Here is a 13,798-nt window from a genome sequence, read left to right on the forward strand (position 1 = left end):
GAGATGGAGGTGTGATGAGTTGTACTTTTGTCAGTGAAGTAAGGTTCCCATTTTACTCTAAGATAAAAGCAAAAAACTGCGGATGCTTGAAATCCAAAACAAAAATAAAAATAAAAATACCTGGAAATACTCAGCAGGTCTGGCAGCATCTGCGGAGAGGAACACAGTTAACATTTCGAGTCCGCGTGACTCTGTTGAAGAGTCATTTGGACTCAAAACGTTAACTGTTTTCCTCTCCGCAGATGCTGCCAGACCTGCTGAGTTTTCCAGGTATTTTTATTTTTGTTTTCCCATTTACTCCATTGATGCAATTCCATTCACTTCAATCAAATTTGGCATCACACCATGGAGTTAGGAAGCAATAATAAGGTAGATAACTCCCACTGCAGGATCGTAACAGCAATATTAGCTCAACTTTCTGTAGGGGAATTACATAGTTTCTGCCCAAGAATAACATTATACCAACTCTTCATAATCCTCTCGTTTGAGAAAAGGACTGTAAGCGGACAGCAAACAAGTGGGTTTTTGGGTCAGTAACCAGGGCAGAGAGAGAAAAAAAAGAGTGCGTGTGCATTTGTAACTTGTGAACCAATACCTCAAAAGGACTGCGACATTTTGATGGATTTTGAAGTTGAGAATCCATCAGGGACAACTGAGCCAGAAGGTTCAGCTGGCTCAAAACATTACTGAATTTGTGACTACTGCCAAACTGCTTCAGTACCAGCAGTGCAGGCTCTGAATCTTAACTTAGGAGGTACCAGAACTTCAGCTGAAGTTACAGCAGTTGGCACGTCATTCATCACTGCATTGTTAGATTCCACTGAAATGTTAAGCACAGGTGGCACAGTGACATCATCATATTAGGGAGCACACACATTGCTATAAAGTATTTTGATATAGTTTAGAAATTATCTCTTTAATAAACCATACTGAACACACTTCAACAAACCAAAAACAGCTTCTGCATTGAGGTGGTGGGGAAAAGTTACATTTCATTATACTTGCCAAAACTACTGAATGTCTAGGCACGTTGAAGGTACCAAATGATTAATTTTACCTAGCTGGGGAAGATCCATTTCCAATCCATTGCTGAAGAGAGGCGTTTTTAGCCAATGAGTTGTATCTTGTTCCTCAGATGACGTAGGTGGGCCCTGCAGCATTCCACCAAGGCAACGGCCTACAAGAAGTGCAACAGTTCTTTCCAGATCCACAAGCCACACCCAAGGCTGAGCAGGCTGAGGTATAGCCAAATCATCAGGGTCAGCACTTTCAAGAGTACCTAACGGTACAGATCCCAAAAAAGTAGTTAAGAGCACTTCAGAGAACATGACCACAGTCTTCCTTTAATCTCTCAAATTGCAGGATTTAAGTTACAAAAGGAGATCTCTACTCTTTTGTTTCCTCTCAATTGCCTCGCATTATCATAAGAGCTATCGCCCTACAGTTAACCTCCAGGGATACAATATTATAAGGTTATAACATTAAAAATGATGCAAGTGCCTGAGCGCGCCTCTTACCATGCAGTGGCCATTGCAGCTCCTGCTCCTCTAAAAGTGCTGCAGCTGGTAAAAGTCGGTTTAAGCGATCCAAGGATGGCAGTAAATCCAGTAGGTGGCTCAGCAATGGTCTCGCCACAGAGACAGGCAGTAACAGGAGAGAATTAATGATCTGACAGAGCATGCTCCCTGCTGCTGATCCATACAGGACACCTGCAAGGAAAACAATTCTGCGTAGGTATGTGGAAAAACTTATTTTTATATACAGTTGTGTCCAAATCAGAAATATCTAAGTGTTTTATCTTAATAGTAATGCTGTGGGTTACATACAAAAATTAAACGCTTGGGGGAAAAATGCAGAGAATGAACCATTTAGTTTCTGGAAACTGGATTTACTATTTTCCCCCCATCCCAATTTAAATTTTGCCACTTTACAGCTTTTCCAGTCAATTTTCCAGCTGAACAGCCATGGGGGCCCATATGCAGTATCCACGTGAAGCTGGAAGACTGATTAAATTGGATGACTCACTCTTCTGGTTTTGGACATCTGTGAACAGTTCTATACAGAGGCTCTCGGCGAGAGAAAAATTAAACCTCCGGTGGTAAAAAAAAAATACACAGGAGGTGAAAAGACATGGGGAATTAGAATGCTCCAATGAGAGGAATATCATTCAGAAATCTGCAGAGAACCAGCAACTATGGGGCAATGGGTGGGGTAGGTTTTAAAATTTAGAAAATATATACTGTATTGGGACCAAGAACAGAAAATGGAACTACACAGTGAAAGTTACATGACTGAAACAAGGGTGAGGACAGAAATAATTTGGTTTGACGACTGACTAAAAGAACACCTAGAATAATAAAGGTTAGTTCAGTAAATACACCAAGAACTGATGAAGACAAGTGATCTGAGCAGGTCTAAATGATCACTAGATAGAGGTTTTTAAGATTAAGAAAGGATCTGAAAGGGGAGGCAGGAATGTTTCCACTTGTAGGTAAGGTCAGAAATGGGACCATGAACATCAGATAACCATTAATAAATCCAATAGGGAATTCAGGAGAAACATTTTTATCTAGGGTGGTTAGAATGTGGAATTAACTACCACAGGGAGTGGTTAATTCAAAAGCCATTGACGCATTTAAGGGGAAACAAATGATGGATAAAGGAATAGAAGGCTAAATTGATAGGATGAGATGTAGGAGGTTGGGAGCCAGCACCTGTATTACCTCTTAAAAATTAAGCCAATAAAATTGTTAATTGTTTGAAATAAAGTAAAAGCAAACAAGCCACCAATACCTTGAAGCTTGTCCCTGACACTCCCATTCCAGGAGCTTTCTTTCAGTAGTGTTGCAGAACGGGAATAAATTTCAGTCGCGTGAGGCAGTAAGAGCTGTAGATGTTTGTGTAATAAAGCTACGCTGCTGGAACTCTAAACAAAACGACAAATTAAGTTTACCAACGAAGATCAACAGAAAACAAATCTCAAATCTACATTTCCCCAAGTAAAGCCTAACATGTATACCTCACTGACACTGTTGGTGTGACAATATGCCAACAGCTGCTTCTGTAGCGAGCACAGCAGTTCATGCAAGTGAGCTGGTTGGCTGTTTTCAGCTGATGATGTCCCCGAAAGCTCCTTGTCACTATTTTTTTCCAGTTCTCCAAAAGCCTGATCCTATTTAGAGTAAATATAGTATAACAAAGATAAGTAAGATTTAACATAATTAACAAGTATTAATGAAATTACACTACATAAAATAGAACGGGAGAACTTCTAACCGTGGGAAATAAACACACTGGGATACTGTACTTTAGGAGTACATGTCCTCTTGATGTAGGGCCTTCTTATGGATAATGATAAACAATGCTCGTTAAAACAAAATGTTCATGTTTCCTTTAACTTAAATTTTGTAACTCAAATTTCTCATCAAGCATGCTAAGTCATAGAACTGTCCATTCTTTGATTCAACCTCTTTCAATTTATATTGATTAAAATTCAATACATTTACACAGAAATTAAGAAAATAAATCATGCGAAGTGATCATTTAACTGAAAGGGCCCAAGGCTTCATTCCCATATCCATCATATACAAGAGCAAGCCCATATTACCAACAAGAATAATTTTAGAAGCAACGCTCCCTTTAAGACACTTAACGGTAATCGGTCTCATTCCCTATGAATTTCGCTCCCACAAAGGATTAAAAATAAAATCAATTCTCCTCCAGGTCATCATTTAAGGCCAAGCATCAGTTAAGGCCAAGCATATCAAGGATATATTTCACATAAAAGCAAGAATTTTGCCTAAAATAGTTGCTTACAGTGGTATTGAATTCAGTCAATATACTTGCAGATAGAAAGCTCCTTACAGTATAGAATCCCAAGTTCCTTAGCAGGGTCTTCATCAAGATTTCTGCTAGATGCGTATCAGGATGACTGGATTGGGAGCTGAATGAGGAATCAGGGAAGTTGCTGTAATTTGGTCCTGTAGAGGAGGCTTCAACATCAGGAGGAGAGCTATAACCCAGCAAAGAAGCTACATGGGTGTGGTCTTGTAGGCTAGTGAGAATAATATCCAACTGCATCCTCTGAAAAATAAAGTGATATTATCATACCAACGCACACCTACTACACATTTGAACATTTTCAAATTAGTCTTAATGTTCAATGTCAGCATTTGTGTAGATTATATATTTTCTGTGTTACAGCCAGTTAATAGGCAGATTAAATTTAATCTCATTGCAAATTCCAGTTACATTAGTTGGAAAATTGAATAATTTTGGGATTTACTGTTTGCAGCGTTTTGGAAATAACTTTTAATTATACAACATTTTTAATGTACTAAAATAGCCCAAGACGCTTCACAGCACAGGAGCCATATCAAACAAAATTTGACACTGAGCCACGTACGGTCATTTTTGGGCAGATGATCAAAAGCTTTTTCAAGGTAGACTTATATGGAGAATCTTAAAAGAAGAAAGCAAGGTGGAGACATTTAGGGAAGGAATTCCAAAGTTAAGGCCTCAGCAGCTGAAGTCATGATCACCAATGGTAGAATAATTAAAATTGGAAACGCTCAAGAGGCCAGAATTAGATGAGCACAGATATCTCAAAAGGTTGTTGGAGCTGGTGGAGATTACAGAGATAGGAGGGGCGAGGTCATGGATGGAGGGATTTAAAAACAAGGATTAAGAATTTTAAAGTTGACATGTTACTGAACTGCGAGCACAGGGTGATAGGTGCGCAGAACTTGGTGTGAGTAAGGATGTGGCCAATAGTTTGGATAACCTCAAGTTTACACGGGGTAAAACATGGGAGGCTGGCCAGGAGTACTGTGGGCGTATCAAGTTAGAGGTAACAAAGGCAGATGAGCTGAAGCAAGGATGAAGTCAGCCAATGTTATAGAGGTGGAACGAAAACAGAAAATGCTGGAAAAACTCAGCAGGTCTAACTGCATCGGTGGAGAGAGAAACAGAGTTAACGTTTCAAATCCGTATGACCCTTCTTCCAGCTCTGAAGAAGGGTCATATGGACTCAAAACGTTAACTTTGTTTCTCTCTCCACAGATACCGTTAGACCTGCTGAGTTTTTCCAGCATTTTCTGTTTTTGTTTCAGATTTCCAGCATCCATAGTATTTTGCTTTCATCTTAGTCTTATGGAGGTGGAAATAGGCAGCCTGACCGATGGTGCAAATATGTGGTCAGAAGCTCATCTTAGGTTTACAGATGACATAAAGACTGTGAGTAGCTTCAAACAAGTACCAAAGAGGGGGATGAAGTCAGTTGCTAGGGAACAGGTTGTGGCAGCGACTGAGTCTTCCCAATATTTTACTGGGACAAATTTTTGCTCATTCAATAGATGTTACACAAGCAGTAGATAATTTATTGACAGTGGAGGGGTTGACAGAGGTGATGGTGAGGTCGGATTGGGTGTCGTCAGCATACGTGTGGAAATTGACATATTTTAATATTCATAATTATTTTCTATTTTCCAGAAAACAGAAAAAGATTTGAAAACTGATCATGGAGTTTCAGAATAACCCAATTTCAAAATAACTTCAGATGTATCTTATCCAAAGTAACGTCATGTTCCAGTGCTTCAAGTATCTGACACAAGATCAGGTTGATACTAAGAGAAAGTAAAAGGATTGAACTGATAGCATATTTTTAAAAAGTGGACATTTTTCAATGTTTATTGAGTCTAGAACTCAACGTGAAAATAAGTGTATGGGAAAAATAATCTGACTAACTAATAACCAGGAAGGAAACTCTGGTTTTCTTTTTAAGTAATGTGAAACTTAATTTGATGTGCAAAAGTGATGCATTAGAAGATTAAGTCCATTAACTGGAAGCAACCCTTAGAACTGTTCTTTTGAGCATATCTGGACCTCACAACATGTAAATATGGATGATCCTGGAGAGAGAATCTGAAAATTTGAGTAGATGCATGCAATAAACACATGCATGCATGAACACATTAGAAAATACAGCTTGTAAGTTAATGCACTGCGGAAGTACAAACAAGGTGAGGAAAACACAATAAATGTAGGACTCTGAGAAGTGTAGAGAAACAGAGGAACTTGAGTGTATGCCCAAGGATTCCTGTAGTTAGCAAGATGCTTTCTATTATTGGCTAAATCAATGAATATGTGGTGCAGAGAGGTAATGTTGAAACTGCATAAAACACTAGTTATATCGTAGTTAGAATACTGCATGTGGTTCTTGTCACCACATTACAAGAAGAATGCGATTGCACTGGAGAGGAAATTTACAGGATGTTGCCAGGAATGGAGAATGTTAGCCATTACGAAGGATTGGATGTGCTGGGGTTGTTTTCTTTGAGACAGGGAAGGCTGAGGGGATATTTAATTCAGGTGTATAAAATTGATGGGCCTAGATATGAGTGAATCAGAAAGACCCATGACCATTAGCAGGAGGTAAATAGCCAGAGACCATAGATTGAAAGTAAATCGGCAGAAAGATTAGAGGAGAGTTGAGAAGTAATTTTTTTCACCCGGGGGCTGTGGGGTCTGGAACCTACTGCCTGAAAAGGATGGTAGAGGCAGAAGCCCCAGATGCATTTGAAAACAAATACTTGGATATGCACTTGAGATGTCATAAATTCCAGGGCTACAGATCAAGAGCTAGAAGGTGGGATTAGGCTGGGTAACTCTTTTAATCAGGTAGGACACAATCTGCTGAATGTTTTGTGCTGTAATTTTGTGTGCTTTTGATTGAATAAGGTCTCTGCAAAATCCAAAAAATGTTTTTACTTGTCCTTTTGTTAAGCTTTCCCATCTATCAGGGCCCTGTGGAAGTAGCGAGTGTAGCAGCTCCATTCTCTCTCGCAGTGGTGGAAGTAACATTGTAGCTCCCACAGACAATGTCTCTATAACAGCCTGAAACAGCAAGAAGAAAAAACAAGTCTATTATACAGCATTATAGATACATGTTTCTGAATAATGACAATCTTAGTCATCTTTTACACTCAAAATCACCAACACAACAGTTTTATAGGTAACAGGAGCCACTTTTATTTTCAAAACTGATTTTGAAATGATAATGCTCAGTTATTACAAAAGGCACTAGAAGCTGATTCAGCTGTTCCTTCAGTCAGGAAACCACAAAGGGCAGTGTACTAGAAGTTAGTTGTTTTATCATTCACACTTAAACACAACTTCTTGATTACATAGAGACTTACTGCAAGACACTCCAATGCCAAGATGCCTGAAACTCTGAACATCATCAAAATGAATAGGGTCAACTTATTGGGCTTCCTTCGCAGAGGCACATTGCTGCATTCTGACTAAATGACACTATCCTAAACAGTCTACCTTGAAAATAAACCAAATGTGTTAACCAAGCTGTTCAGGATACAATCTACTCTTCAGCACTGAGTTGTAAATTGCTCAGTAGTATAGACACCTACTGGATGCTTTCCAGGTGATAGTTAGATCAGGCATCTTATAGCATTAGGTGATTATTTACAGGCGTGCATTTCCAGCCCACAGAGGGGGAGGGGCAAAGAGAGAGAAACCAAATTCAAGCAAGTAAAACAGGTAGTAAATGAGACAAATGACCAGTTAACATGTTTTGGTCATATTGTTTGGAGACCATTGTTGGTTAGGAAATAGTTTTTCAAAAATTCTATGGGATCTTTTATATCCATATGAGCAGGGAGTCAAAGCTCAGCTTAACGTTTCATCCAAATGCCAGCACCTCCAATAATGCAGTACCATCCTGTTGCTGCCGTGATCAAGCATGCAACTGTGACATCCTGTCCCATAACCCTTTTTCTCGATGCTTATAGTAACGGAGAACAATATACAGGCAAGGGAGAGACAATCCACAAGTCTTTGTAGCTGAATTTCCATGTGGATGACTAATGCAGCATCATCAGCATCAAGGATTGTAGATTATCTTCTTCCACATCTGCAGGGAGGGAAATGGTCAAGAGCATGGAAAAGGATGATCAACCAAATTGGGACTTGGACACAACCATTTCACTCCATTCTTCACTCTCAAATGGTCAGAAGTGGAGCCTTCAAACTATATAGTACATTGCTTATCGTCATGAAACAAGCGGAGGATAAGGAGCTATGGTGGACAGCCATTTCTCTCCTAAATCTTGTAGAGTCCTACCCTGTTGACTGTGTTTAATGCTTTTATGAAATTTCACAAAAGCAAAGTAGAGGTATAATACAAAAACAGAATTACCTGGAAAAACTCAGCAGGTCTGGCGGCATCGGCAGAGATGAACAAAGTTGACATTCGAATCCTCATGACCCTTCATGAAGTAGAAATATACCCTGTTCCCTACACTTCCCTTGCAGCTGGCATAAGGGGAAGATCATGCCCCGCTGTAGATCTGCCAGTATGGTTACCAGACTGTTCTTCCGGGTGGACTCAGTCTGCAAAGTTGGAGTCTTTCCGGCAGGATCCTAGCAAAAGCCTTCCCAGTGAAGCTGAAGAGTGAGGTGCTCCTGTAGAAGTTTCCGTCTTCTCTTGTCACCTTTGTTTTTGTGTAAAATGATGAATCTTGCATTACACATGCCGTGTGGAATGGATCTGCTGGAATTCCACCCTGGCTGACTGCTTGTTTGCTAAGGCATCAATTACCTTTTCAAGTTGAAGTTCAAGTGATGAAGGTTGTGTGTTTAATTCAACCATGACAAAAGCGTCAGAGACCATCAAGCGCAGTCTGGGAGATGGCCATCTCACTGGAGCACAGCTCACAATAGTGTTCAACCCAGCCGGACATCTAATTGCTTCCAATGGAAATGTTTAGCAAATTCTGCCTGCCAGTCTACTGTGACACACAATTTGACGATGCAGAACTGGACACACGCATGTGGAAAGCAGCTACTGCCTTTGGAAGACTCATGAAATGTGCCTAGAACAACAACAACCACCACCACCTCACCCTTAGGACCAAGGTGCTGGTTTATGAGGCCTGTGTTCTCAGCACCCTATTATGTGGCTGTGAAACATGGACGACTTACAGCTATCAAGGAAGATCATCAATTTTCATCTTTGATGCCTACATTCTTGGCCTCTCATGGAAGGACAAAATCACGAATGCAATAGTCTTCTCGAAGGCAAATCTCCCAAGTATGCTGGCACTCATGAAGCAGAGGTAACTTCACTGGTTCAAGCATATTCGGAGGATGTAAGGTGGACACATTCCAAAGGGTATACTGTATGGAGAGGTACCCAGAGCGTCAGTATGATGCCCAAATCTCTGCTTCAAGATGCTTGAAAGCGTGACATGAAGGCCCCAAGCATCGATTTTCACATCTGGGACATAGTAGCCAACAGAAGGAATTGGCAACATTACCCATGGGCCAGCATGCAACGCCATGACAATCAATGGCTACAGCAGCTTATCAACAGGTACCATTGTTTTTTTATTCATTCATGGGACATGTGCATCACTGGCTAAGCCAGCATTTATTGCCCCTCCCTAACTGCCCTAGAGAAAGTGGTGGTGAGCTGCTTTCTTGAACTGCTGCTGTCCACGTGGTGTAGGCATACACAGTACCTACTGTCAAAACAACAACCCAGAGCACCTGATAATGCAGCACTTGAGGCAGGTCCTGCCTCTCATGGATTGGTCTCTTTAGCCATCAGCAAAAGTGCATCTTGTGAAACTATCCCACTGCCAGTGGATTTGTTGCATGTTCATCATCTCACAAAGATGGAAGGATGCCACAACGAGATTAAGCTGTTGCCCCAAATCCAAGTATCTCAACAGCTCTGTAATTAAAGGCAATTTAATCTATCTGGCAATTAGTAATTCAAATATGAATGAATGACAGTGAAATAACTCACCTCTTGGATTTCATCTGGTACAGAAGAATCCATTAACCTGAACAACAGATTTCGCAGTGGCCTGGCCTGTCTCCCAAGGATGCTGGTGGCCACACCCCCAGCTAGAGCTAGTGCCAGATGGTTAGACAGCAGCTTGAGACAAAGCTTAAGAAAATTATGATGTTCCCTGTTAAAAGGATAAGATTAATAATAAAAACTTTATTTAAATCTGAATTCCAGAAGACTTATTTGGTGATCATAAAACCAACAATATCAACACAGCTTGACAATATCCAACAGAATACTTGGTGTTCAAGCAAATCCACTAACTTAACTAATTGTGAAAAACATACCAACGGATTTATACAATCTTCCAAACTCAAGTTTTCAAAATAATTAGTGTAGTTACAGACAAACTAACCCAAATATTATTTTCCAAACATGTAACCCCTTTTTTGATTACTAAGATATGTCTACGTATGTTTAATGATTTGGCTTGAAATTGCTTTGGCTAACACTTTGTTATAATAGTGGAAGGTTTATATGAAAACAGTTTAATTCTTCCACTAAAGTAGTGGATAATGAAACTTGTACGAAAAATTTGAGTACTTGCACATTAATGCTGTACAATATTATTTCTAGGGCTAATTTCTCCTTTGCCTGCATGAACAGAGGGCAAGGTAACAGTGACTTCACCAAACCTTTGCAACTACAAACACTAAACTTGAACTAAATGAGTTGAGTCAACCGTTTTGATTAATTGAAAGAACAATCTTATCGACAATTCTAAATAAATTATATGCTTCTGTTGCACAAGATAAGCCCAATCCTATTAAGCTGAAGGCTGCACAAATAGCTGACTAGGTGTACTTAAGTTATAACAGTGTGCAGTAAAGTGAATAAATATTTAAAGTACATCAAGTGTGACACTGATAACATTCTGCTTAGGCCATCAGCTTGGTCAGTGCAGATTTCTTAAATCTCAGTATCATGAATGTTTGTTTGGGAACCAAACAGCAAGAACAGGAACTCAAATCTAACCTGCTATACAAAATCTTACAGTGTCAATAGTCTTTACACCTCAGTAATTGTAACTCACCAGACCTTACAACAGCCAATCCTACCTGGATGACGGGAAAGGGAGAGGTGGAACTTCACTGTTGATTCCATCACAGTACCATTCAAGAAATGATCTTAGGTGAGAAAAAGTGCTTTCTTCTAAATCCACACAGTAAGGTCTGTGCCAAGCCACAACTTGTCTGTCATAACAAAACAGATGGAGAGCTGAAAAATCTATCAAAACAGCAATTTGTCTAAAATACTGTGGAAGCAATTTTTGTTTTATTTTCTAACCTGTCTCTGGGCAATGCTGTCCAAGCTAGGCTGTGGGAAGTTCCAGCAGAAATCTGCTGACATGCTACTCCATCCAAAGCAATTACTTTTTTGGGTTTGGTGATTGGACCGGTTGAGTTTCCCTGACCACACTGTCCCATAGAATTATTGCCCCAAGCATATACCTCATTATCTAGAATTAAAATAAGAAAGCACAGTTTTATGATAAACAGGTCACATCTAAATCAACATATTTATCTTTAAATGGCAACATTAAGCAAATCAGAAGAAACGTCAACATAATGATGCAAAGCAAGAACAAAGTTGCATTTATATTGCTCTAATCTCAGGACACAAGTCAAAGCAGCAAATGATAGGTTAAAAGAAAGAAATATTTGCATTTATATAGCATTTTTCACGCCATCAGACATCCCAAAAGCACATTATTCAGTCAATCAAATGCTTTTAAAGTGCAGTCCTTGTTGTAATGTAACAGCCAATATCCATACATCAAACTCCCACAAACTGTAATGTGATAATGACCAGGTAATTTTTTTGAGATGTTGACTGATGGATAAATATTGGTCAGGGCACCAGAGGTGACTTCCCTGTTCTTTAAAATTGTGCTACGGATCTTTTACATTCACCTAAGCAGGCAGATATGGCCTTGGTTTGGTCTCAGATGGCACCTCCGACAATGCCACACTCCTTCAGTACCACATGTTTGATTTTTTTGGTTTTTGTGCTCAAGCCCTGGAATGGAACTTGAACTCAGAACAGTGTGACTCAAGAGGCAAGAGTGCTATCAACTGAGCCATGACTGACACTTGGGTATGGAAACGTAGATGCTCAATTTCCAATTTGCACAAGTAATGAGATATGACTGTTTTTGGGAACATTGGTTTAGGGGAAAAGCTTGGCCAGGGCACCAGGACAACACCCAGTTCCTCCAAAAATTTTCTTTTTTTTAAAAATGTATTCGTAGGGTGTGGGCATCTCAGGTAAGGCCAGCATTCATAGCCCCACCCCAACTATTCTCAAGAAGGTGCTGAGCCACCTTCTTGAACCACTGCAGTCTGTGTGGTGTAAGTACACCCATGGTGTTTGTAGGGAGACAGTTCTAGGATTTTGGCCCATCAACTGTGAAGGAATGGTGATATATTTCCAAGTCAGGATGGTGTGTGACTTGGAGGGGAACATGTCTCCTGTCCTTGATCTTCTAGGTGATAGATAAAGTTTGAGGGTTCGGGAAGTGCTGTCGAAGGAGCCTTGGCAGGTTGTTGCAGTGCAACTTGTAAAAGGCGTGACTCTGAGTCATTTGGTAATTCAGAACTTGAATACTGCTGAAAAAAGAGATATGTTGTTGAAGTTTTTGGTCTTGCACGCATCAGGACAAATGCAAGAATGCAAAATTTCAAACAGTCACAACAATTTATACTACAGGAGAAAAGGGTGCGGGTGCTGACTGGTTGGCAAATTGACTGATTGGCCAAGGCGTTGCAATTGAAAAAGCAACGGGGAACTGTAGGATCCCCAAGCTATCGGGTAATTCAAAAAAGGGTCAAGGCTTGAACATATTCCTTTTGTTTGTAGAGAGCGGGTCCCTGCATATAAATGTATGTCACTTCTAGCAAGCGTAAATAAGCCACATTACGAACTTGGCTGATTATCTTAAATTGGTTGTTAGTGCAACTACCAGTGCACTCAGGATTGTTCAGCAAGTGCTGCCCAATCACGCTAACACTGAAAGGACAGAAATGTCAGCTTAGAATTTGTGTTCAAGTTCTGGAGTGAAACTTGAATCTATGACATTCTGACTGAAACAAGGGTGCTACCAGTGACCACGGCTGACACAAATCAAAGATTTGAGACTTTAACCTTTCCAAACTAAATCAATGTCAGAATTTCTCTCTTTTCCACAACACACTAAGAGGTGAATCCATGTGGGTACCACTAGTTCTTTTGATTAGACAGGGTGTAAATGGAGTCAGAAAGAGCAATTAGATTCAAATCTACTTGATAAATTCACAAGTACTTCAGCAGCAACCACAGGCTATAACTACACAACCTCATCGAACAGAGCAAAGCTAAGGGCACACACTTCGCTGCAATCTAAAGCACAAGACCATCAATTTTCTAGTGAATTATCATAACTATGGGGAAACTGTGTCAACTATGACTGACCAATCATTTCTAGTCAAATATATACCCAGTAAACTAGAATCACACAAAGCTAACCTCTTCCTTTAAAGTTTTAGAAGGCAAGGCCCTTTCTGTTCAGAAACGGAAAGGGAGCTAGTGCCAATGAACATCATTGTCATCTAGCAATCAGAATGTTGTTGTCACCTCAAGAACTCTTACGTTGATTTTGTAGCAGCTTGTGACTAGTAGGTGATTATCAATGGTAGTATTCAATGCTTTAAACATACAAACTTGTTTTCAACATTCCATGAATACCACAAACAAAGAAACAGAAATGCTGATGCTAATGATCAAAGTTACAGCAATGACACACAACGGGTAAATTACTTTGATCTTCACTACAGTCGGCTTCTTAGAGCACCAGATTAGAGATGCCTCATAACAGGATGCACACAGGAAGCGTCAACAATCAACATAATAAATAGAGAAACTGTTCCCACTCAAGAGTGGATCAAGAAC

General features: G+C 39.9%; 1 protein-coding gene across 11 annotated transcripts in view; it reads right to left on the minus strand.

The window, feature by feature from the left end:
• Positions 1–13,798, minus strand: part of herc1 (HECT and RLD domain containing E3 ubiquitin protein ligase family member 1) — a 231,321-nt gene that overhangs the window by 145,284 nt on the left and 72,239 nt on the right. For all 11 annotated transcript variants that reach the window (XM_041178586.1, XM_041178583.1, XM_041178585.1 and 8 more), the window contains exons 11-19: positions 11,159–11,330; positions 10,930–11,064; positions 9,827–9,992; positions 6,769–6,894; positions 3,865–4,083; positions 3,020–3,172; positions 2,794–2,926; positions 1,518–1,709; positions 1,058–1,279 (exon numbers count right to left, since the gene is read on the minus strand). In XM_041178586.1, coding sequence (XP_041034520.1) covers positions 1,058–1,279; positions 1,518–1,709; positions 2,794–2,926; positions 3,020–3,172; positions 3,865–4,083; positions 6,769–6,894; positions 9,827–9,992; positions 10,930–11,064; positions 11,159–11,330 — 1,518 coding nt within the window. The remainder of the gene's footprint in view (positions 1–1,057; positions 1,280–1,517; positions 1,710–2,793; positions 2,927–3,019; positions 3,173–3,864; positions 4,084–6,768; positions 6,895–9,826; positions 9,993–10,929; positions 11,065–11,158; positions 11,331–13,798) is intronic.

Source organism: Carcharodon carcharias, chromosome 32, assembly GCF_017639515.1.
Source record: "Carcharodon carcharias isolate sCarCar2 chromosome 32, sCarCar2.pri, whole genome shotgun sequence".
Taxonomy (NCBI): Eukaryota; Metazoa; Chordata; class Chondrichthyes; order Lamniformes; family Lamnidae; genus Carcharodon; species Carcharodon carcharias.